This window comes from Etheostoma cragini, chromosome 8, assembly GCF_013103735.1.
Source record: "Etheostoma cragini isolate CJK2018 chromosome 8, CSU_Ecrag_1.0, whole genome shotgun sequence".
In the NCBI taxonomy this organism is placed as follows: domain Eukaryota; kingdom Metazoa; phylum Chordata; class Actinopteri; order Perciformes; family Percidae; genus Etheostoma; species Etheostoma cragini.
Genome location: NC_048414.1, coordinates 6,911,601 through 6,938,311, shown reverse-complemented (window position 1 = coordinate 6,938,311; position 26,711 = coordinate 6,911,601). Strand labels below are relative to the sequence as shown.

Below are 26,711 nucleotides of genomic sequence, written 5' to 3'. Positions count from 1 at the left end.
CATCCTCCCCTCTTTTCTTACAGACCTTTTGCTCAGGTTTCATCATAACTCAGTGGCTGGTGTGAGAGCGGTGGTGGGGGTGTGTGTGTTTCTACCTGTATGTCACTGTGTATTATGGCTTTTTATTCCTATGTGATGATGAAAAATGTTCATGTAGGAATAGAAGCCATTTTACACGTGGCGAGAGAGCAACATGACAGAAGCACGACAGATGCAAGAGCTCCTCGGCGCCAGCACGTGGAGACTAACATACGGGTGGATGTCTTCTGTTGAATATTTCCCTGTAGTAAAGCTACATTTACACTCATCTTTCTGATGATGAGTGAACTCAATGATGTGCTGATCAGAAGAAAAAAAAAACTAAATGAATTCAGACACTGTTGTGTATGCACCTGTTTTAGCCTCAAGGCACAAACAGCTTCCACTGCTTACAGTGTTTGATGCATGTGATGACAGCTGCAGTCCGCGGGGATAGAAGTTGGAACATTTGTCATGAACAAAGGAAGAAAAGAGCAAGGAGAGACCAAAACATTTCTTTAATAACTATAAAAGAGGCACTTAATAAACAACTATACAACTTGCGAGAGGCATTGGATTTCCCTTTCGTCTCACTGTTCTTTTGCACATTATTAAAATAAAAATTTGTTGTGAAGCATTACACCAAAAAACAATCTACCTACAATATTGTACAACGTAAGATACATACAGTATAAACAAGAAAAAGCACCTTTGTTGTAGTAGTAAATACTATTAATAATTAAACAGTTGGAGTTACAGACACAGATGATTGAGTTTGTGATTTGTGTGTGTTATTATCAGTGCATGGGAAGAACTCCAAATACAGGTCTCGGGACTGTGATGTCCTTGTATGCACCTGAGTTTATACAAAAGAAGCTTTCCTAATTTTGTGTCCAAGCAGCCTACATATAAGGTACTTGGGTGCTTTACACAGTATTTTTAATAAACTACAGAGAATGAAAAATAGTTTGATGAATGTACTTGTAACTGCTACAGAGCTCAGGTTCCCTTCTGAGGACATTGGCATTCACATTACAAGAAAACACAATGTAGCACCAGGTAATGTTTATACAGAAGGCTAATATGGTGAATGTCAATGCAGTACAGTAAAGATCAAAAATAAAACAAAATTAATATGTTGGAAGCATGTAGGGAAGGTGCACAGACAATAGTCCAGGTCAGTTATGATGTCATATGGTCCTTTTGCAGAAAGACTTAAACTGATAAGAATAAATGCAAAATGAACATGCATTTCTTAGAAGAAAATATTTGTACTGTATTTTCAAGTATTCTTCTTCTGTTCCTTTCTTTCCTTTAGGTAAATGTAAATATAATCTCTGAAACAGATAATATCCAACAAAGGAAAAGCAGAAAAAAGTTCAATGATTTTCTTAACTAGCATATTCATTTTTGACCCAAAATTCATATTTGCCATTTGTCCTCACATTCGTGTAATAAAAACACATGTACAAAGAAGACATAAAGTGACTACGTAAGTATTTTAAGATAGCATTTCACAGAAAACAGCTGTGCAATCTCATTCACCATAATGAATTGTCTTAAACATTTATAACTGTGACATTTACAGTCTCTTATTCACAGATCCCTCACGTCCCATTCAGTTGATAGATTCTGATGTGTCCTTCCTTAAAGGAATCTTAAAGCTAGTGAGTTTTTGGCCAAACAGCTGGCTTAGGAGGTGGTTCTGGGACTCTGCTGTCCTGTAGGAATGGCTCTCCATTGACCTAACCCCCATCTTTGGCCTACATTTATTCAAAGAATTGTTCATGGGAACTGAAGACACTTTAGAAATAGGGTGATGCAAAGGCCGCCCCAGAGGTCCCTTTTTGGCTTTGTAATCCCCGTTAAGAGGAGTCACAATCTCAGCTTTCTTTTGTGTACAGCTGTCAAGCAAGCTTCTTTTTGACGGCAATCCCAAGTTCGAAGTCTTGCACTTGGAAACAATTTTGTTGCTAACAACGTCGTCCCGCACTGAGGACAGCACAGGGTAGTCGTTGGGTCCATCTGATTTCCTTTGCACAGAGGGATTTGCACACTTGCTGGGGCGAAATTTCTTTTTGGCTCGAGAGTCAACACCAAAGTTCTCTTGTGTGGCTGGAGAGGAAAGCCTTTGCAGGCTGTGCGGGGATTTCATGTCTTTCCTCTTCTTCTGTGGTCTCACAGATTCTTTGTCCTCATTTGAGGCTGAAGCGTTGAGGGAAACCTTGGAGTGGAGTACTGGTGTGGACTCTGTAGCCTTCGTGCTACCTGTAGTACCATTTTTAGTGTTGTCAGTTATTTTGGCCGCAGCAACTTTGTCTTTCATCTGACTGATGCCTTCCTGCTCAGCATCTTGAGATAGAGTCAGCTGTTTGTTGTCATTATTAGAAGCTTTTAATGCATTGTGCCACTGCTCATCATCCATCGGTTGGTCCATTACATCAGCAGTCAATTCAGGCTTTGACTCAGGTGTCTTTGAAATACTTAGATTTTCTCCTAAGCTGACAAAAGAGTTCTCACTAGGTGGAAGTGAATCTGTTCTTTTCTCAGTCTCAGCTGTGTCACCTCCAGCAGAGGCTTCCTCAGGCTCCTCCCCTGCTCTACAACTCTCTTTAGGCGCTGGCCGTGAGGCTGTCTCTGCTCTAATGCAGACTGACTCATTCTCCTCTTTCACGTCACATGGTTCAGTAATTGATTTTCCATTATTCTCTTTATCGAGAAGAGGTGAGATCAAGGTTTGATCAAGTACCTCTTTCTTGGGTGTGGCAGACTCCGAAGAGCCGATATAAATACATTTATCCAGCTCTACAAGTAGTTCAGAATAGTCCTCAACAATATCCTCAGTCTTCACATTTGTATTGTTTGGGTCACTGGGGTATTCATTTGCGATGGTCTGTGTGGCGTCGTCGGCTGTGGACACAGAGGGTTTTGAAGACTCAGGGTTTTGATTTAAGTGCAGTGAGCTTACACTGGCGATGCCGCTGTCTGAGCTATTTTCTTGCAGACTGTCAGAGAGAATTCTCCTCTTCTTACTCGCAGGCAAATCACATTCATCTTCTTTGGAGGCGGATGCTTTGACAGGTCTGAGAACACCTCGAAATTTAAAAATTTTGTTGCCCCCTGACAGGTGCTTTTCCATGTGACGATCAAACTGCTCCTTCTTAGAGAACGTGTAGTTACATGTGCTGCAGATGAAGGATTTTTTAATCACATGCATGACATCAGCACAGAGTTCACAGGTGTAGAGGGTGGTGTGTTTGGAATCCAGCTCATTCACCTCCTCATGTGCTCTCTTCAGATGGCCTTTGAGCTCCTGGGCTTCCTGATAAGAGACAGGGCATTTGTGACACAGGAAAATCTTTTCCAAATTGTGAACCACTAAATGTCTCTGCAGCTTAAATGGTTTGGGGAATTGTTTTCCACAGTGGTGGCAGTCTCTTGAGGGGTCTTTGCAGTTGGGATGCATCTCCACACTTTTAGTTGTCTCTGTTTTGTGGAGGACCTCAAGTGGGGTTAATGTGCCCTGCTTGCCATTTGCTCCACCGCTGCTTTTAGTTTTGTGATCTTTTGATTCAGCCCCTTCAGAGATTTTCCCTTCTCCCACGGCGCTGTCTGCAGCAACAGATTTTTCCTGTTCTTTCGTGGCTTTGCTGGATTCTCTGTTAGCTTTGCTGGGGCGATGTTGCATGATTGAGGTGATGAAGTTCTTCACGGCTGTCTCCTGCATGAAGCAGCCTGGAATGCCTAACATGGAGCCTTGAGTCTGTCCCCTCCGGGCAAACTGAGTAGCGTGCTCTCGTAGATGTTCATTGTACATCCACACATCTGATATCTCCTTCAAGCACATTCCACATGTCCAGATACCAGTTTTGTTCTTGGCATGTTTCTCCCTCAGATGGTCTCTCAGTTGCTCCCTGGAGCTGAACTTACGCTGGACACACATGTAGCAGGTTGGAGGTGGAGAGGGATTGTGGGAGAGTTTGTGAAAGTTTAACTCGCCCAGGGTGAGGAACCACATGAAGCACACTTTGCACTTGTACTGCTTGTCTTTGACCTTTATTCCACCTTCTTGCCGTTTCCTGCCACGCCGCTCCGTCCCTTTCTTGGACTTTTCATCCTCTCTGTTCTCCACATCTGCAGTTGCAATTGGAGGAATCACTGAGATATCTTTGGAGTCAAAGAACTGAATCTCAGGAAGTTGAAATGTGGTATTGATATTTTGGATGTCAATGCTGTGGAAGGTTTGGGCACTCTTTGTGACACATGGCTCTACAGTGTGGGGGGCAGAGGGCACGGGAAGAGGGCTAGGTGTAGTTAGCTCTTCTGCCTTACAGGTGCTGGGGTCAGAGGTCACCACTGAGTTAGCATCCAAGCCACTGAAGTTCCTGGAGCCGCTCCATTCAATTGAAGATTTATCAACAGTGCTCTCAAGTGGATTGACGGGGCTCTTGCTAACCTCTTTAACATTGTCATGAACATCCTGCTGAATACTTTGGTTAACATCTGACAGCTCCTTGACATCAGTCTTTAATGTACTGTTGTGGCACATATTCAACATTATGGCATCATGGATAGATATTGTCTCATATTCACAGCAGTTAGTTTGATTGTCAGTGAATGTCTGCTCTGCTTGGTCTTTCATATACTGATCTTTATTCAGCAAGAAGGTTTCTGAAGGAGGGTTGTCCTGAGTCACGTTTGAATCGGGTGATTGCTTCTGTCTTTTGTTTCTTTTGGTGTACACCCTTGGGCACTTTTTCCTTTTTGCCTCCTCATCTCTGGGGAACAGTTGTGAGAATGTGGTGTCGTCATCAAGCAAGGCCTTCAGTTCGGGACTTATGCCAGCAGGACTGAGAGGGGGACAATTCAAACAGGAGAGAGGATGTGCCTCGTCTGAGCGGCCACAGTTTTTATCACATGGCATCTCAACGGCTGCCACTTTTTTAAGAATCTCTTGGGCAATGCTCTCTTCTGATCCTTTCTGTTCACACATCTCTTCCACAGTGCACATCGTCTTACTGGGCTCCTCATGTTCTCTGAGTGTATCCTTGTCTACAGCATTTTCCACTATATTGTCTGAACATACTTCCCCATTTGCCATCTCTGTCATGCTTGCACATTTAATTTCTTCAGCATCAGTGATTTGATTTAGCTCCACAGTTTCATTATGCACATTTGTCTCTCTTGTTGAAGATTGGGATGTATTGTCAAAGCCAGAGTTTGTGATAGGGGGCGGGGATTTCTCTGTAACAGTTCTGTCATTGATTTTCACTTGGTCGGCTGGAGATCTGCAGAGCTCTTGTAGTCCACTGTTTTTGAATTCAGGAGTTATAGCTTGAAGTATATCTGTTTTTAATATATTCAAAAGCTCATCAGAGAAAAGGTCGTTTACCTCACTGTTTTTGTTTTTTCTAGCTTTGTTGTTTTTCTTTGCTTTTGTTGGCAGCAGAGGGTTTTGATGGCCCACGTCATTTGTCTCAGTTACCATTTCCAGGACTGACTCAGTCTCTGCCGCTTTAGATATGAGAGTGCTACTTGTCTCAGGCAGCCCATCTATTTTTGTTGGGTAACAGGTCTGTGAATCATCTTTATGTTCTTTCTCTGTAGTTTGTGATGCTTCATAAATAAGCACAGTCCCCTGATGGCTTGATGTTATGCTCTGTGGGCCAATGTGTTTTTTACTTCTGACCAAATGTTTCATGGCCTTATGTCTCTTTAACCCAGGCACAGTCCTAAAACACATGAGGCAGATTTCACAGAGCACTTTTCCCTGTGGAATGTTGTTCTGTGTCTTTTTTTGTGCTATTTCTTTGTGTGCTGAATGCAACGTTGAAAGCTGGCCAGTCTCTGTTGTTGGTTGCTTCTCTGATGGTTCTGTTAGAAGAGGCTTTTGTTCATTTTCAGAGATGACGAGGAGGTTATGAGTGGGCGGACCATCTGAAATGTCTTTTCGGATAAGTGTACTGTCCTCACAATCTACATTCTCAGAATCTACATTTTCTGATTTCCCTTTTCTCAGAAGATCAGAAGGAATATGCAAAAGATCAACCGGTCCAACTGGATCATGGCAAACCCCTGAGTCTGTCTTTACATTACCAGCTGAGGAATCTTTGCTTTTGATTTCAGGTAGAAGGCCCAATGAAAAACATGTGAATTTCATGCTCTGTTGTTGGACCAGTGAGTTGTTCAATAAACTCAGTTTAGCTGCAGGATCTGAGTTCAGTGATACCGCTGTGTCTATTACTACTTTGTTAAAAATCAGTGCAGGGCTAACGCTCAGATCAGATGGTCCACAGTCATCTCTGGGACTCTGCCTGACGTCTGGATTCTCTTCAGGTTTACTGGCAGGGGAGATTGGTATGTAGTCATATTGATTCAGTTGCGGAGGTTTGTCTGAGATGCTGTCGTAGTTGAGAGGGCTGAGCTTGATATCATACGTCAGATCTCTTTTTTCAAGGCCATCTGACACTTGAGGTGGTTCTGCTGAGCTGGTCACAGGACGTGGAGAGCGAATGGTGGTTTCAGAGCTGGGGATTTTACACTCTATAATCTCCAAGGCCAGGGGAGGAGGGCTTATCAAAGAATACTCCATCTCGGCTGTGGTGTCCAGTTGTTCAACACTGTTTGAAGCCTCTCTGACGTTGCTGTTTTCTTCTTTGTTAATGGGGGATTGCTTTTTTTTAATTGAATCACTACATTTTCTTTGTGACTGACATGGATCCTCTTCCACATTCCATTTCTGCAAGGGTGTTTGATGAGAGGTTGATAAAAGAGGACTGGTTGGTGGGGCAGTGTGTAGAAAAAGATTATCTTCCACCTCTTCTCTGCATGGTGAATTATGATGACTTGCCATGAAATCAATGGGAAGGTGTTCTTTGATGTCCTGAACATTTAAAATCTCTTCTTGTTTCTGAAAGGCAAGACAGGTTTCAGAATTTAACGAGTCATTAAATGGTATAACCTTGCAGGAATCACTGTCAATAATTCCACCAGACTGTGGAAGAATCAACAGATTACTTTGTCCCTCTATGGACTTGGTGTCCTGGAAGGGTGAGCAATGACTAATGCTCTCTGTGTTGGTTTCCACCAGTATTGGACTGCAAGGCGTGTCTGTAGTGACTATCTCCAGCGACAGATCAGTTGTTGGACTTGCGCTGTAAGTCTTCGCAGGGCAGCAGTTTTCAGATGGAGATGGTGCAATCAAGGAATCTTCTTCTGTTGTTGTGGCCTTGTTTTCCCTGTCTGAGCACTCCACTTTTAATTCATCAGCATGTGACGAAGTAATGTCTCCAACAGTCTCATGGTTATCAGTGGAATGTTCTCCCACTGTTGTAATCGCACCCTGAATTTGCTTGCCACAGTCTAGATGGTTGTCAGGTGGAGCTGGTGTTAAAAGATGGCTAACAGGTTTACCAGTGATTCCCGTCACTGCTTCTGCTTTCTCATGGCAGTCTGTGGTCAAATGTTCTGGACCGTCATTACTGTTTTTAAATAACTGATCCACATTGTCTGCTGCGTTATTGTTACTGCTGGAACTACTCTTGCTGATATCCTCCTCTAATTTCACTTTTGTCTCTGCCTTGCTGTCATTGTTTTCTGTAGGCTCACTTGGCTGTGATGCAATTGGCAGGTTTCCATTGAGTGTGGGGTCAGTGCTATTACAGGGACATGACTGTGACTCCTTCAGAATGAATTCAATATTGTCCTTCTGCTCATTGATATTTGGAGGTGATAATATATTCTCCTTCCCGTTAATTGCTTCCTTTTTGCTGTGATCTTCTCTCGCAATTGCATCACTTGCCTCACATTCAATGTCTTGATGTTGTTGATTTGTGAGAGAGGCAACATTCAGCTCCTTGTGTTCGGATATAATAGGTTCTTTTTTGAATATAGAGTCTGAAATCACCTCCAGGCTTTTCATGAGATTTTCTGCATATCTCTTCTGTTCTAAAATCTCTTCCTTTGTTTTAACTGGAGTCTCTTTTTCAGCGTTTCTTTCCACTGATTTCTGCTCATGGTGGAGCTGTGGGTGTTCAATATGTGAAGCTGGGGTTACAAAACTTTGCATGTCATCCTCTTTTTCAGTGAAATGTTCAAGTGCTCCTGGTTCATTGTGAATTGGAGTGTGGGGACTGTGGTGTCCACCTATTAGCTCAAACTCAAATGGACTGGACCATGGTTCAGTAAATGGCTCTGAGGGCAAACTGCTCACTGGTACATCGATGGTTTGCACAGGGCACCTCATATTCACACCAGTGACTCCACTCTCTGACTCATCACCCAGACGTAAAGGTGAAAATTTGCTCATTTTTAGCTGCTTGGGAACATCCTGAGCTATTAAAGGTGGGATTTCCAACTTTGTTGTCTGCAGCTGGTTTTCAAGCTCATTCACTATTCTTTTTATCTCTAGTTCATCCTCTGATGCGCAGCTGTTGAGATTTGAACTGTAGTCAATTATTTTTTGTGGCAGAGACAAAGGAACATGATCGTAATCGGGTTTCTTTTCATTTGATTTCTCAGAGCTGCCTTTGTACTGAGATATCTCATCGGGTAGTACGGGGCTAACTATAAGGTTCCAGTCTCTTTGTTCCAGAAAGGGAGAGAAAGACGATACAAACTCTTCCTTTTTATCAGCTGTGTTCTCTACTGAATGGAAACTGTCTTTTTGAATTGGCAAATCTGAGTAGAGCCCACTGTCAAATCCTGTCAGGTCCCCGAACATTGATGACGTGTCAAATGAAAGTGGGGATTTCAAAAGCCCCTGTTCCTGATCCAGGGGGTAGGGCATGAGATGGAGCGTATCTTTTTGCATCAACAGGCCTTGGCTTTCAGTTGGAGATAGGCACACCTCATCCATCAAAGAGGTGCAAAGAGATGCAGGCTTGTGGGCGTCTAGGTCAATGACTAAAGAAATAGCCTCTTTCACTATGCAGGCACTGTCACTGTCTGATTGCTCTGGTTGTGTGGCTTGGGGCCCCTTGCTGCGTTTGCCCTGTGTGTTTCTGTCAACTTGGAAATCATTTTTTTTGGTAATGGTGGGAGAGTGTGAATCAAACTGTAGTAGCTTGCTATCTGTACTGAAACACTGTGTTGGTTCTTCTTTGGGGCACAGAAAATCTGTTCTCTGGAGAGTGTTTCTGTCTAAACTGACTGTGCCAGTTTCTTCTCTGGGAGACACAGGGTTCTCTCTTGATTTTTGAATTTGAGAGTTTTTGAGTGTGTCTTTTGCTTTTCGAAAAAAGGACTCTGAATCAGCAATTTCTGGATTTGAATGATTCTTCTTTGGATCCTCTGTACTCTCTTTGTTATTGGACAGAACAGCTTTGTCAGTATTACACTTCTTGACAGATTTAGTGAATGTCAGTGCTAGTGTGCTGGAGTCTTTACACAACTTTTGCAGGGAGGACCTTTCATTGGTTTTCTGCTCTGGAGACGCTTTCTTTTTGATGTCTGTCTTCTTTTCACAGTCTGAGTCAGTGCGGTCAGTGCTTTTGGGGCTGTTGATACTATCGCTTGAAACGCTCACAGATGTGCTGAGTTCACTGCTTGTGGATGACCTGCTACCCCTCCTCCTGAGTCTCTGGTGAGAACCATGCTTCTCAGGCGAGAGAGAAAGATCCTCACTTTTTTTCACCTCAAAACACTCCTTTGACTCATGTCGCCATGCTGCCTGGTCCCTCTCACTTCTTGCTCGCCATTTGCACTCTTTGGTGTATGTGTATTTACACCGACTGCTTTGATTCAGTCGGCCTTGGCTTGCTATCTTAACAGGCTCACATTCATCATCTGAGTCCGAGACATAGTCATATTCTCCAAATGCAGGATTTTGTACAGTGGGAGTTAATCTCTCCATCACTAAGGAAAACTGGAGGTTTTTAGTACCTTTAACATGGAGCTTATGGAGCTTGTTTTTCTGTTGAACTATTTTGTGAATAAGTTCTTTGCTCCAGGTGCCCCCTCCAGTGCTTTTCCTCTTGCTCTCTTTCACTGCAGTTCCTGAGGTTGGAGATGTGGAGGCATGTGAGGGTGTTGACCCTCGAAGTGCAGAGCTGTCCTGAAAGCTCTTAACACCACAGCGCTCAGAAAACTTGCTTGATAAGAGAAACCTTTGTGTACTTGTGTTTTCTTCGTCACTCTTGCACAGTTTTTTTGCTTCTTTCACTTTGTTGTCTGGTTCGCTTGTCTTCTCCCTCGAGGCAATTCTTGAATTTTTATGAGAGACTTCTTTTTTAATGTTAATTTTCTCATCTTGTTCCAAATTCAGAGATATTTTCTCAAGTTTGCCTTCTGTGTACTGTTTATCTGTCTCAGTGTTCTCAACATCAGAGTCATAAAAATACTTTCCCTGTGCGAAAGACCTGTCATCCCCTCCTGCTTGTTTATTTTTGCTCTCAAAGACCAGGGATTCTTTGGTTTTTAGGCATTGTTTGTTTGATGTTGCTTTGACAGTGGTGAGGTCATCATCAGCAAATGCATCAATAAAGCTACTGTCTATCTCTGCATTGTCTGACTGATATCCAAGTCCATTCAAGGCTTCTGTGATTAGACTGTCTAATTTGGCATCCTCGATTTCAAACTCAGGGAGAGGGGCGGGAAGGTTACCAGGACCAGAGAACAAGTTGAGTTTCATTGGATCATCCTTGTCTGCTTTTGTTTCACTATCACATATCAGTTCTCCATTTTTATTGAGGCCCAACAGAGATAGGTGGAGGTCAGATGTGCACCTAGACATTGAAACACTTGACACAGATGACACTGCTTTTGCTGGTTCTGCATGAAACTTTCTGCTGTCCTCCATCTTTGATATGTCTTTGAGGTCATTTTGTGCAAACGTATGCTGAGCACAGTATTGCTTATGGCCTAGAAATGAAGCCAGGTTGTTGAAATTCTGATCACATTGCTTGCATGTCAGAAGCACATCTAACTGGTCAAGATTTGCTGTGGCTAATGAGGTTGCTAACAACTGATGTGCAGAGTACGGTGGTGGTGGCTGGTGATGCTCCAGCCCAAAACGGTCCATGTAACCTTTGCTTCCATCCATAGTAGTCTTTGAATGTGTGTTGTTTTGCAGGTAGCTCATCATGTCATCTTTGGCTCTGTCAGGCGTGTAAGAAAGGTTTCGTGTAGCATCAGAATGAAAGTGGTGCGAGTGAGAGCTCAGGTGATCTGAAGGTAACTGTGTCTTGGCTTGGGGCTGGTGATAAAATGGGTGAGGGTGTGCTGACTTTGACATTTGACTGTCCTCTGAACTGATGTTCACAGGACTAGTGGACGCTGGGGAGAGGGAAGAGCAGGTACTACTGGATGCGGGGTTGTGAACTGGAGAGGGCAAAGGAGATTCATAAGGTGACACCATTATAAGTCCCATAGGTGGGACCTGTAATGGAGGATAGCTGTAGTTTCTTGATGCTGCTGAAAGAGACTGATTGAGTCCAAAATACACCGCTTTATTTTTGGATTCACATACTTGTGCATGGCTCATCTCTACTTTAAAACTAGAGACTGTATTACCGCTATGTTTAACGGTCTCCTGTCTTTGGCTTGAAAACCCCTCACTGGTTCTGCTGTTCTGAAATGAGCTAGGGTTTTTCAGGGAGCTGTGTTTATGTGATTTACCTTCATCCTTCCAGTCAGACGGGGAAACCATATAAGCCAATTTTTGATTGCTTATTTGCCTAGACAACTCCATTCTGTTTTGGTTAGGTATGGCAGAGGTTGTCCGTCTCTGCTGCCAGGTCATTCTGCTATTTTTAGATGAATTTGGCATTTGGTCAAGTGCTGATTGGTTCTGAAACGGAAACTTGGCATTCATATCAGTATACTGAATTGTATTTTGATCACCTGGTGAATAGGTCTTATTAGAGCCCTCCCATGAGTGCGGTGACCTATTTAGAACCTTTTTATTGATGCTTTTATCAAAAGGTGTTGAGCCTGTGTGAATGTTACTGACTGGAGGGTTGTTAAAGGTTTTGCTGGGAAAGTGCATTTGGGAGCCTGGACCTGAAATATTTCTTGCATGGTGCACACTTCCTTGAATGAGCGTTCTTTGGTTGGCAGCTGTGTCTTTGGGGTGACAGTTCCTCTTACTCCCTGGGGTGATGGCTGCATCCCTACTGTCTGGCTGTGTAATAGTGTCTGTGCTCTCAGGCAGGACAGTCTTTCCTTGCTCTGACTGCTGTGAGCTGGAGCCAGAGCTGTCACTACTGGCTGAGTCCTCACTCAGGTTCCTAGGACACTGGATGGAGGATGTTACCCCTTGAATAAACTGCAACTGTGGGGGTAGAGAATAAGAGCTTCTATCCTCCAGCTGCTGTTCATTACTGAATGGAGTGCTGTTCTGAGCAATGTTTTGCCCATCTCCAGGTGTAAAGGAAAACGAGTTTTGGGTCACATGAACAGAACCTACCGATGAGTCTGTAAAGTCTTGAGATTGGGGGTTCTGTTCACAGGAAAATGAGTCAGAGGCTGATTCCTCCAGAAATTGATATCCATATTGAAATGGACCAGGCACAAAGGTGCTTGCCTTATTAACTTCTTTAAGGGCAGTGGATTTTTGTAATGACAGCCCATAATTAGCACCATTAAAAGTCCTTTCAGGAGACTGCCATACATTAGAGCCGCTCAGCTGAAAGTCAGTCAGGCTCAGCTGGCTGCTGGGCTGCGTGCTGTTGTTCTCCATTGAGGCAGGCTGCTGCTGCTGCTGTGACAGGGATGGATGTGGGTGGGCTAACACTCCACTGGAACCCAGTGCCTGTGAGGTATAACTTGGAGAGGTAAGGTTAGAGGAGGCCTCCTGGAAGCAGCGGCTATAGTTGAGCTCTTCTTGCTGTAGTTCGGCCTCTCTCTCTGGTATACTAGGAACCTGGAATCTGTAGCTGCCCGAGACTGGGCCACGGCTGGTCTCCAAGTTCTTGGGTGGTGCAACCTTCTGCTGTGGGTAGGCAATTCCAATGGTGGGGTTGGAGCGTGGATTTGTGATGCTCAGTCTGTACAGCTGCTGTGGGTTGGTGCGCTCCGTCTTCCCTGACCGCTTCCCCTTCTCTCGGCTGCGGCCCTTTCCACTCGGGGACTGGGGGCTGCCTTTGCCACTCGACCAAGTCCTGTCAGTGGCAAAATGTGACCGGTTCTGCAGTGAGCTAAAGTCAATCTTCCCTGTCTGCTGTGGCCGGATGACAGCCTCACGCTGCTGAGGACAGTCCCTTCCCTTCTCTAGTTTTTCAACTTTGGCCCCTCTGCTGCTGGCTCTGGCCTCAGTGCCTGTGCTTGAAAAGTGCTCTGGAGACTCCTTTGTGGTTTTGTCACTCTGCTGTTCCAGCGCTGTCCCTTCATCCTCCAGTTTGGACTCAGCGGACAGCTCTTTGACAGCATGCATTCGCTGAGTCTCTCCTGCCATGGTGCACAATGCGTGCTGTGAAGGCCTGGTCCCCAGAAGTGCTATCTGGGAGACAGAGGCACCGTCTTCTGGGTGGTATGAATCAGTAAACATCCAGTGGCAGGAACTGCACGGACGGGGCTCCTTGCTGCAGGCTCATCTCTTTACTTCCATTGTGAACGGCTGATCTGGCACCAGAGCAAAGTAGACCTAGAAGGAAAAGGGAAGAGAGAGAATCAGATGTCAAGCTTTTACTGTTTAATTTAAAAAATAATTTAAGTGACTATATCATGCTGTTTTTTGTTATTAAATCTGGCAATACTTTGTAAACACGCAAGCAAATCATTAAACACCATAATCATAAAAGGTTTGTTTATCCTTTAAATAGCAAAAAAACATGCATCCTTTAGTCCATGTATGAGATTTAGGTCAATTACAATATTCCTAGTTTCTGCCAGCAGAGAGCGCTGGTGCAGCGTTTCAATGGTGCTGTCACTATACAAAGAACCAGTGTAATCAATAGGGAATGTAAAGAATACTGCCAAACTCATACTCCAAGTCTTGGAGATACTACTAACACTTGCATTATTTATCCCTGACAACAAACAAATACATTTTAAACAAATAAATACAATTTCATCTAAATGTTGGATTCATGCTTTCAACTGTGGATTGATTGCTGTGCAAGTATCACAGTCAAAATTCTCTACATAAATACTTATACAAAGAAACCAGTGTAACAGTTTGGTCTTGAAATTATGAAGTTCACTAGAGTACTGAGGGTGACAAAAATACAGTACATGGATCCAAAAAGCACTGAGAGTAAATTAATTACAGACTCCTTAAGAGAAGGGACACAACAATGCCACGGTGTTCTAAAGGGCTGCAGGTTTAGATCATGGAGTAATATCAGGGATTAGTCAGTCAACAATTAGACAGTGAGAACTGCGGGCAAACTGATGTTTGTTGCCTTTCCTCAGACATCCCAGACATGGCTTCTAAAGTCCCAGTTTACTTTTGTCAGACCAGATGAATCGTTTAAGTTAGCACCAAAATGTATTTCTAGACCTTGTAGCCAAACTTCCATCCCGATTTCTTGTATATTTCCACTGGCTATTACCAATCCAAAAAATGTTAGGGGTGGCCTAGAGGTTGGAGAGGCGAACATGGAGCCAGAGGATTTGGACCATCCACACTGCTGAAGTGGTCCATGAGAGGTTTTCTTAGAAGGAGGGGCTGAAAACTGTAGTTATATTTCAGCATTGTTGTTTGAATTTGGCACGTGTGAGCTTTGTATTGGGCCTCACCATCAGGTGGTGACTGATTCCACACCTAGCATGCATTGCTTCTCTGCACAATGTATTTTTAAGATCAGTGAAGGCATCTGACCACATTAACCGTCATGGGACTGATAATTCTACCATCTTAAATTAGTGTACAAAATAAATGATTCATCATTTCGATGTCCTGTGATGAAGCTAAAGACGCAAATGTGTTTGAGTTTATATTCGCACTGCAAATATGCAGTAAATACTGTATGTCCACAAAAATGCAGTGCTCATCAATCTCTATGGAGATTTTCTTGTTCAGCTAGCTGGTTTACCCTTTTCCAGCTAGCTTTTTGTTATGGCATTGATTAACGTAAGAGAGTGTATTTTCCTTATTTCTCCATTTGCTAAAGCCCATTGGGTTGGGAGCAACGTTGCTGCAAAAAGCTTGTCAGATCACCACATCTAGAGAGTGAAATGTGGTCCCAAAGCTGATGCTTCCAATGCTTTAACAAAACATCCACTCTTAGGTAGGTGTAGTGAACATAAACTGTAGCCCCGTGGTAACTGACATAGTTTTCTTTTAAAATATTAAGCGATATTTCTTAACTGCAGTTAGCTCTATGGTGAAGGCTCCATAAATAAAACAGTTCCAAATATTTCTGCAACACACCTAGCTTCCTTTTGTGGAGATCCTATCTGATCATCTCAGCTTTTAGTTTATGATAAGAGTGTTTGACATAGCATTAGTGCAGATTATCAAGGAGATGATGACAGACTGCACAGAAATGAATGCTTTGTGAACCCTGGTAAAACCGCCTATTCTAGTCTATATAGTCCTATTCACAATTTAAAGTCACAGCATTTCATAAGGACATGTCTTGTTGTCTTATTAGTGGTAAAAAACTGCATGGTGTGTTGATTTCATTCTCTGAGGGGGGCCGACAAAGTATTCTGATTCTGATTTACAGCCTAAATAAGGTTTACAACCTCATTGGAATGGAGTAAAGAGCCTGGAGGCTTGCAGACATGCGGTCCCAACGAGTAAATTGATTCAGTGTATAAGGTTGAAGCCTCACAGGCAGAGAGAAGAAAAACATGGATGCAGAAATCAGATAAGATCTCTTGGCCAATAGCATAGCTTCTTGGGGGCTATGTTTACGTCCACAGACCAGTAGCCAATTTGTTAAGATACCACCTGAGATATGATGACCTTCCACTTTTACCCAGAAGGCTCACTTTCTGCCATGTGCGTCCTTGTCTTATCCTCTGGTAAACCTCCTAGAGGTATTTAGCAGGTTGGGAGGGAGTCTTGAGGCTGAGACCTGGCTGAGTTTAGGCCTGGTTGTGAAAAATCACATCCCCTCTACACCTCCACAGAATCTGAAAGCCAGTGTCTGCAGCTCCCTCTCTGCCACCAGAGGGGAAACTGGTGTGAATGTCCCTGCCAGCCTCTCCACCAGGAAGTGCTTGGTCAACAGTCACAATCATATATCATAGCCCCATTTGTATTTGCCCAGACTGAGGTTGAGGTTTCAAGCTGAAGATGAATGCCTTCAGCAACAAAACGAGCAGTATGAGGATCACAGGTGCCTTACAGAAGTAGCACCAAACCCTGAGCTGTCAGTTCACAAAGAGTAGAGCGTTATTAATATCCTAACAAATGACTTGTCCACTTCCCCTACAGCCCTGAGCAACCCAATACGTCTTCTCTTGCACCAATGTCCTCAACACAAACTAGAATGACTTCAAACAAAGACTTTACACATATTAATCTGCCAATTTGGTGGCGTCTTTGGCGCAGCATATTCAGTTTTATCTTGAAATGTATAAAATTGCTTTTGGACTGGGTATAAAGAAGAGTGTGGTGGTGACAGAACTGCAAGCTGGGCACAAGTTGATACCAAATCCTGTGTGACTGGACTAAATTTGTTCCATAAAAGTGTGTTTTAGTGGAGTTTTACAAGTCAATTAAGGCTGAGTGTGTGTGTGTGTGTGTGTGTGTGTGTGTGTGTGTGTGTGTGTGTGTGAGTGTGTGTGTGTATGTCCCCTTAAGGCCTCTTGTCAAATGACCAAGTTTCTCAGGCAATGGCGCCCCATATGGCTTTACCACAACACCACCCTGATGCTTGAGACTGCTGAGTGTTAAAGAACTGGCGTGTTTGTGGTATAGGTAAATGTGTTTTTGTGTGTGTGGGAGTGCCTAACTAGATCAGAACTGAAGAAAGTTTGTTTCATTACTTGCACAAGGGCATGTCTTAGTTTCTCTCAAAGATGAGGGAGAGGGTAGAAGGTGCCTCAATCAAAACTCAATTTCCTGAAAGTCTTTTCCCTGTAATTTTGGTGCAGGATGTATGTAGTGTTGGCTTGAGTAAAAATATTCTGGTAGCACTGTGACAGTCTCTGTTGACTCATCACATTAGTGCCTTAAGCTATAATTGCTTTTGCAAAAGGGACTGGAAACACATCTACTCTCCCTCTATTCTCCCTCATTGAGAGACTCTGGATCTGACCTCGCCCCGGCCACCACCGCTACTCATGCTCGGTAGAGGCTTGTTTAGTGATTACATTCTAGCAGTAGTCTCACATTGCCAAACCCATCTCAGCAGCACAAGTTGATGGCACATCAAGATGGCTAGAAACATCAGAGAGATTCACCTATAGGCCTACATGTTTGAGCGTCTTTACAAATTTCTGAAAGGAGGCTGCAGGGCAGCCATCTTGTGGAGCCTCGCTGGTGGATAGCCATCTCCAGCTCTGGTCGCCTGTTCGCGTAGCTCTATGGGCAGGGAGCGAGCTCTGGGGTCAGTCCAGACTCAGTTTATTGAGCACCAAAACTGGCAAATAGCATTAGACATTAGAATGGTAACTGTAGTAAGCATATTTGACTTTTTTGGTAGCTTGTAACTGTTATTGGCTGACAGCGACTTTTCGCTCGGACTGACAGTCTGCTATGCGGTTGTTTCAAGTTTCCTTGCTTAACTCAGCATATTAAACAGCAATTGGTTTATGAATTAGTGAGGTTACTAATCAAACTTGCCCGTGAAATGTTTGAATCTCAGATTTAAGTGAGGTGCATAGACATCTCTCCCTTCAGCAGAAGAATGTGAAAACACCTCTCTAGTGACAAACCTTACACAGATACAAGTGGGTGGTCAGACATTTTAAGTGACAGAAGCAAAAGAAAAACAAATTTTCGAGTGGAGGGGGACAAGACTAAAATCTCAGCATCTCTTTTCCTAAGCTATTCAACATTTCTGTTGATGTGTGTTCTGTAACAGGAGAGCACCCAAAGGTGGCTAAAAGAAATGGTAAAAGCAGAGCATAGCTACTGAGACAGGCAATCTTAACATTGCAGCAATTTGTAACATACCACACAAAGTAGTTAGATCAGAAAACAAGACTCTCTAGAGACACAAAGCATTATTAGAGACAAGAGAAGGGCAGCAGCAGGCCAAGCAATCCACTTCTAGAAACAATGGCCCCCTTTATAATAATGTAAATCAATAACTGGCATTAGAAGGAATTTCCCAACTTGTTCAGCTTTTCCAGATGCTTGCTCTCTGAAATATCACCACACAGTAGTCTCAGAGACCTCTGAGAGAGAAAAGACAGATGATGATGATGATGATGAGGGGTGATGAGATCAGAGGTGGTGGAGAGGAGAAAGAGTAATCTTGAAGGGAAGGGACATTAGAAGGGAATGCCATTAAAGAGTGGGAAAATTATACCAAGGCATAAGTAACAGGAAGTGAAGAGGGGGTTGAGGGTTGGGGGTATTCAGTGTGCTGAGCATCCGACTCGGCTGTTTAATCAAAGGAATACAGCAAGGCACCGAGGCAGGTGGGAGGAGGATCAGCCGGCAGAATAAAAGCTGTCTGACTGCTCTCCTAACACCTTTCCCAGCATGACTGTTCCAGCATAGGAAATGCTCAGCGAGACTGGCTGGCCCAGGCCCATGCTGGGGCGCGCTGCCAAAACCTCGGTCAGCGCGCCTGCCTACTCTTCTGTATTTTTGGAAACATCCATTATGCAAGCAATTTGCCTTTAAGATCCCTGAGCCTATGTCCATTCAAAGGCAGAGTAGGAGGAAAGATATGTCAGCAATGTGAGGAGAGCCCAGCATTATATAAAGGCTCTGGATGTGGAAGTGTGAACAGTAGTGGTCTGTCAGTAGTTTACAAAATTTAATTTCTCAATTTATAACTTAGAGATAATTAATGAGTCATGTGTCTTGCTCCATGCTGGCGATGATTTGTCAGAGGCCTGTGGAATATCTGGAAGATGCCGAAGAAACCAATGTTCAAACACTTCAAATGAAACTGGGAAGACAGTACTGAAGGAGGCTTATACGCGTGCCTCACTACCTCCACCACCCATAACCCCACCCATAACCCAATGTGGTTAGCTGCACAGTAGGGAGGATGGAAGGAGTGTATGTATGTGGTTTGAGTCTGAATGTCTCAGTATGTGTCTGTGTGCATGCAAGTGTGTGTGTGTGTGTGTGTGTGTGTGTGTGTGTGTGGGTATGTGTGTGTTTGTGTCTAAGGTTTTTTGGTGTGTAATTCCAGAGGCTCCCCTTACCCCCTCCCAAGTTTTTCCTCTTTTTGAGACGAGTTTTGTCTTTTTTTTATTTTTTTCTAACCACTGGGTTATGGACTCAGTCCGTTTCCATATTGTTAACCACAGCATTCCACAAACATGATGGCATCTTAGTTTTAGAGTACTTTAAGGTTACTTTTTCCTCTTTTGACACAATTTCCCTTATTTCTGCATGCCAATGGAATATTAAGTGTGTGTTAGTGAAAGAAACAGGTAAAGTTAGTGATGGATTTTAAAACATGACTGAGTAGAACAGGATATTAATGAAAGGGCAAGCTTTCCTGACTTCCACATATACCGTAATAACTTTATCCTTAATGGAAAAAATCCTACTTTTGAGTTTTATTCCTTCTCCATTCCTTTTTTCAGCGTATCAATATTTGCTTGTCCCTTCTTCTGGCCGGGCCAAAGTATTTGGTTGCCTCTCAAAATCAACAAAGTTTTATTAAATGTAAAAGAAACTTTTAGATGGAATGGGACATGGATTCAGTAATGACAATCTTCTGTAACCTCAAACTTAATTATTGCAGTTATGTGTACACTCTAGCATTTTAATGGGTTAACAGGGAGACAACATTATAGCACATACTAAGAAGATTGGCTCTTAAAAAGCTAACCTGTACTGGCTACAAATATTTTTATATTTAGAAGGTAAAGGACACTCAATCAATATTATTTTTACCAAGCCACACACATTAAGAGATGTACTGAACTCATAGTAATTAATCCCAGGTAAAAGGTAATCCGCGGAGTGTCCCATTCTAAGCTGGCCCCTGAAAAATATTGAATCTGGATGTGGTGGATGGACCCCCCACACACATAAACAAGAGGTGAAGGATGAAATATGGCCGTCTTGACTTCTACGGTTTCTACCACACACTAAAAGGAAATCATAAATCTTTAGATGTAATAGTTCTCAAAATAGTAAAGAGAAACAAACCAACACAAAACAACTGATAAAAAAGTGAAATAATCAATTTTACCATTCGAATGTATCCAATATATAATATATATCAAATATATAATAATATCTTTGAAATATGTTATATATCATTCAGATGTGCCAAGAAAACCTCATATGATATTTTATATACAGTATGTAACGGCTGCAAATAAAACACATCCTTATAAAGACAAACATTATTATAAAGTTTTCCCTCATCTTCATTTTTTCAACACAAGACGTGTGCAAATCCCCTCAGGCAGATGCAAGCAGCTCAGGCACACGCGTACAGAGGAGCTACAATAACATGTAGCTTTATATACTGTATGAATTGTGTATCTATCTAATATAATAACCAAGGTATTGTCGTTCCACAGTTTTCTAATCATTTAGTTATTTTTACCAGCGTTGCTTAAGAGGATCCCATTGATCAATTTAGAAACATATTACAGAGGAAGCCCTTTATTTATGTAGGAACTGCATATTTTGCCCCATTAACATTCACATATCCTCTACCACCAGGAAGCCAGAGGCAGTGAGAGGAATTTGGGCCCACTACCACACAGGTGAAAGTCCAGAGAAGAGAGTGGGCCCGCAGAGGCAGAGTTACAAGCTGTGTTAGTGGCCCCAAGGGACTCAACCTTTTCTTACTAACCGTTGCCCTCTCTCCCCTGAAAAAAGGAACCTAAGACAAACATGCAAGGGCAGGTTGAGCGGTAGATAACTGTGTCCTCTTGTCCTTAACCCCAAATGTTTTGACCAAAGCTTCTTTATCCTCACACGTAATGCATACATGGCAAAACCATTATCCAAAAGTACACATGCTCCTATTTCAACAGCATAACAGGGTGCAGTGTCACAAAAGTTTGATAATGACTTTTAAAGGTGGTGTAAAGCTGATGCTTCACAGTTATGTTAAGAACAGTTAGGAAATTCTATATTCTCCTGCAAAAGAACAACATACAAATCTATCAGCATGTAGACTTTGAAGCGTGTGGTACATAAGTAAGTTACCAGTACAGTACAGACCAACACTTATTAGGTACACCCTGTTAGAGCTGGGGTTCGCCCCCTTTTGCCTTCAAAACTGCCTTCATTCTGAGTGGCATAGATTCAACAGACATTTTATTCCATTTTGACAGATAGCACAGATTCATGGTTTAATGTTGTTTACGCCAAATCCTGATCCTAACATCTGAATGTCTCAGTTGAAATCAAGTCTCATCAGACCTGGAAAAATTTTTTTCAATCTCCTATTGTCCAATTTTGGAGAGCCAGTGCCAATTGTAGAGACCTTCTGCTACTGTAGATCACTTTCAGATATAGTTTTCTACCTACCATGGTTGCAATAAGTGTTATTTGTGTTACTGTGGCCTTGCTATGAGCTAAAACTTACTATCCACTCACTGGACATTTCCTCTTATTCAGACCATTCTCTGTAAACCCTAGAATAAAAATCCCAGTGGGTGAACAGTTTTTGAAATACTCAATCCATCCACTCTGGCACCAACAACCATGCTTCTTTCAAAGTCACTCAAGTTGCCTTTCTTCCCCATTCTGATGTTCAGTTTGAACTTCGGCAGATAATCTAGACCATGTCTATAAGCCTAAATGCATTGAGGTGCTGCCACGTGATTGGTTGATTGAAGGTCCAATGGCATAAACATTTCCCTTTGAGTTTTTTTAACATTAATGTGCGTTACCTCAGCCTGCTTGTGGTCCCCCAGGGGCTAGACAATATGTGTAAACTGAGCCCTGGGTGTCCTGCTCTGCCTTGGAGAAAATTAAAGCTCAGATGGGCTGATCTGGAATCTTGCTCTTTATGAGGTCATAAGGGGCAAGGTTACCTCCCCTTTTTCTGCTTTGCCCACCCAGAGAATTTGGCCCACCCATGAGAGAGAAACATCATGGCTTTCAAACAAGTAAAGTGGCAGTTGGTCAAGGCCACACACCCAGCCTCCACCTTGCCTCCCCCCTCACTCCTCCTCAAAAGAAATGGCACATCCTAAGGAAAGCTCATCGTGGGACTGGCTCTAGTGGCTGTAATTCTGCACCAAGGCTGAATTTTGAAAAAGAGACTTCCGATATGGTGTTAGGGGACCAGTAAGGTCTAAATAAAAGCATCCAAAGAGCACCATGTCATGGGACCTATAAATATTTAACGAGCAGTTGTACAACAGGTGTACCTAAAAAAGAAGCCGGTGAATGTTTAAAGTTTAATCTTGTTCAAATAAATCTGACAGCCTGGCTTGATTTGTTTCTCATGTACACAGCTGTGACTCCGAGCGTTTTATGGCTGAAGAGTCTCCACACACATTAACTTGTGCTGAATATTTTTTGTGACAAGTATGGAAGAATAACAGTGATAGGCTCTTTGGCCCGGCAGTGACTGTTATTTTGGAGTACATGCAGGCCACACTCCTAACCGTTCACCTTCAGGTAAGACCTTTGCTTGTACAACTTAGAGGGAGGATTGTTCCTTTGCTTACTTCTCCAGACAAGGCAACAGACAGTCAAGTTCCAACACGTGACTGTGAAAGGGGTTTTCCTTAAACCTTGGGAAAATGGGCTACACAAATGCTCCAAATATCAATGCCAAATGAAACAAGCTAATTCTCATGAAATACCGGATTCCCTGTGAGACTACAGAGCCGGCGAATATACAGTGCAAAAGCATAATTTGTAAATTAACCTTTAGTCAAAATGCATGTTTGCAATTAGGAGAGAAGGAGAGCGTCTCAGGTTATAAACAAACGCAATGAGTGCGTGTGAGTACATTTGCACACTTAATTGAGTATAATTGTATGTATGTGCATCTCTGGGAGTGCGGTTGTGCAGTATTTACGCGGCCTTTCATCTATAATTTCAGCGTAGAGTGCATTGTGTGACAGACATGCAGTTCGGTAGTGTTTTTTTTTTTTTTAAAGAGTGGTAGGTATAATGTTACTTTTCTAAGCCCAGCAGATAAATCAAAGTGTTTCAGTCAAATGTAATGCTGTCTTGCTGGTGTCACAGGCTGACACACAGACATTTAAATCAAAGAGAGAGCACACTGGTGACAGGAAGTAAATTATTTCCTACAGACTTGGCACCAGGTAATATGTGAAGTATGCTGAGAGAAACAACTTAAAAATAAAACCATGACGGTGGGGGGCTGAGAAAAGAAAAAGAAAACCATTATCAGTAACACCTTCTTAAGTGTCTCACCCTGCGTTTCCTTTCTTTCTCTCTCCAACCCACATGCATGAAAGCAAATCTCTTCAGTTTGGCATTAGGTCACAGAAACTGAGTGGCTGGGGGGGTTGGCGCTGGGAGGATATAAAAACATTTGTAGACGATTTAGGATGAACCTTCGCGAAGTAAGCACATGATTGACAGTTATGGAGTAATGCTAGAAGCAACACAGCTAACTCAAAGAATAAGATCACGAGCGGAGGTTATTTGGAGTTAAGTGATTTGGGCAGAGCTCAGGCAGTTTCCTTCTCCAGCACCATTCCAGTACATGTGGGAAGAAAGGGTGGAAAAAGGAAAACAAAACATTTGAGTAATATTTTTCTCCCCTTTGTTATTTTTTGGTCCACTTTGCACCACTGCCAATATCAGTAGTCCCCTGGCCAACGGTAAAAAGGGAATTCCAGGCACAGTGAGCGTGAGTCAGTACCAGCATTTTCCAAATTCACCCTGCCTTGCCTCCCTTTAAATAGTGCAAGGAAATGTCCAAATGACCCAATTACGACTCAGGCTTTCCTAAGTAGCCCGTGTCGATGCATGACATGGTATTAAAAATATACATAGTGACACAACAGCAGGACTTTGGTGTCTGGGAAGCACAGCTGTTTATTTTTATTAGCGTTATGGTGGGACAGGGATTCCGGATTCTGTCTGTGTCTATGTTCCTCTATGTTGTGTCTCGGATCTTAAAATTTTCTATGGCTTGCAGAGACCTTCAAAGGCTCACTGGAGCTAAATGATCTGCCAGAGATCTGAACCAGCTCTCTTTATCGCACTTTAATCTATGTCACAATAATACAAGCCGCAAACTCGGTTTCAATAATACATTCTACATTACTAGAATAAATACTCGCACAAAAAAGCTGCCCTGCCCGAACAAACACCATTAAAGAATTATTTCTATTTTGGAGGCCTGACACTTTAGTCCACTTCAGCAGCTTAGTTGCACCTAAAGTAGAGCTTGGAAACAATAACAATGAATCCTGTTTATACAAAAGCCTCATTCATACCATGTGACGCTCAGTTGAGCTGTCATTTAGTGAAATTTCAGCAGGATTCTAACTTTATCCTTTTACTGTGTTCGTTTATTTAGCACTGCAGGAGATGAGGTGGTATGCATCCTGCACAAAACCACTTTATGGTAATGGTTTGGAAATAGCCAGGACAATTAAAGCAAAATGAAGGGGAAAGTGATGGACTAGTTGGGGTGCCTTGTATTCCTGCTCAGTGTTTAAACTAAGTGTTTTGTCAATGGGCCACATTTGGGAGTGAGGCCCTTTTTATTTGCAGCTGCAAAAACTATCTATAAATACCAAGCGGGGGAGGGGGGGGGGGGGGGGGGGGGGACGGTTGACCTTGGGCAGTTACAGGATCTGAAATCACATCTAACAGAATTCAGCAATTCACCTACAACAATTAGGTCGCATGGGAAATCCAAAAGCCCAAAAGAGGGGGAGATGTAAGGAAGAGGAAAGGGAGTCAAGCAGAGAGGAGACAGATTCCAGCTCCCGGGGCTTTGAGTGCTGACTGCCAATCTACTTCAGGTCCAGGATGGGATAATACAGCAGCTTTTCTGTGACAGCTACAAATCAACTGGTTTCTCCAATATGTGCCATGAAAATAGAACCTGCTTTTCACCTGTAGCTTGATCTACCGTCTATGATTTCAGTAAAATAACCGCATTATCATTGTCATCATACCTTGTTTTGCAGTAATAGAAGATTACATGGATATAAATCATAAAGCCATGTCAAATTTTGGCAATAACCTCAGCAGGACTCTGGTAACCATATTATTCCTATCTGATCAGTGACTAGAGTAGCAGAGGCCCACACAGTAGTTTCCCTTGCTCTCCATCCCCTATCCGCATTATTCCAAATTTTTATCCTCCCCTGTCCTTTCTTTTCCTCTCATCTCTCCCCTGTCTCTGCCTAGCGGTCCCATGTGGGTGTGGCCAGTGTCTTGCTGTGGCTGCAGCAGGAGGACTACCTGATGTGTCGCTGTGCAGAGTGGGACCAAGGGGTCTGCCATTAAAAAGGGGCTCTGTGCTGCATCTGCAGATCGCCTTACACAACCACTTCCTGCTTCCGACCCGCTCCTCACAGGCAGCCTGTGTGCCAAGGCCGAAAAAAGTGCAAACAGAGGGGTTCAGTCCACCCAGGGGCTGAGCACAGGACCCTATTCATCCTCTTCCCGATGCTCCTCCCTGCTTCTCCCCTACAAGCCTCAGGATGGCTTTACTTTAAAATTCACAAATATTCCCTTTTCTGAGGCATTGAGATCAACTAGACGCTCATTCCCTCTTTTCAGGGGTGCTTGACAGATAAGCTGTGTCAGTGCTGCCACCAGATTGGGGAGGTGAAATGTGCTTGTGTCAAGTGTTTGTACGATGTCCGTCTGTTTGGCAGAACCACACCTTTGGCATCTGTCTTGTTCCATTAAAAGGAAAAGTGAGTAGCAAGGGTCATGACTACTTGAAGCCATGTAAGCAAAGGAGTTATAGAGATGCTTCATAGGTAAATGAGTCCTGTAGTGTCCTGTGGAAAAACTGTTACAGTATAAGAATCCGGAAGGTGGGTTTGGGACGTTAGAATTGTGTTGCTATTCCTGGAATGCTCACTTTGTCCCATCTAGACCTGGCAACAGTGGGTGGGGCAGGAGCTGGGGGATAGTGGACCCCCACTAAGTGAGACTATTTTAGCAGGGACCCAATGAGGGCCAAGGAGGCAGGGGTATTTAAGATTCTTGGGGAAATGGCAAAGAGGGCAAATAACTCTGAAGACAAACAAACCCAGAGCATTAATGATGAGTCTGTCACTGGACTGGATGTTTTCGCTTTTAACCCCTGCATGCTGCAAAGGGAGGGCAAACGGCCAGAGCCACAGTCTGTTTTCACTACTGTCCTTGTCGTTTCTACCTTCGGTCATAGGACACTGCCTTGTTTTTCTACTTGAAACGCATTAAAACAGCACCTGATACGTCCATTCCTACCAGGGGGATAGAAAAACATTTGGCCTGCCGGCTCCCTGGGCTTCCCCCTCGGATGTCAGACTCAGATGAGGGTGAGAAGAATGACGCTCTGTACAGCCACTGCAAGAAGCCATTCATACAGCCACAGAGAGTGTGTAGCATGGACCCATGGTGGCTTAAACAGAACCAGTACTGATCCAGTCCCTGCTGTCCCGACATTGCTAAACACCAGTATTTATCTTATCCATGCTGGACAGGACAGCATCACTGAGACAACATGTCCACTGATTCAGCAGGATCACGACCA

The 26,711-nt window shown here is 43.2% G+C and overlaps 1 protein-coding gene across 1 annotated transcript in view; it reads right to left on the bottom strand.

The window, feature by feature from the left end:
• Nucleotides 1–517: 517 nt before the first annotated feature.
• Nucleotides 518–26,711, bottom strand: part of LOC117949038 — a 46,177-nt gene continuing 19,983 nt past the window's right edge. Inside the window, exon 2 of the mRNA XM_034879027.1 lies at nucleotides 518–13,600. Within this exon, the coding sequence (XP_034734918.1) occupies nucleotides 1,637–13,504 (11,868 nt within the window). The 5' untranslated portion in view covers nucleotides 13,505–13,600 and the 3' untranslated portion in view covers nucleotides 518–1,636. The remainder of the gene's footprint in view (nucleotides 13,601–26,711) is intronic.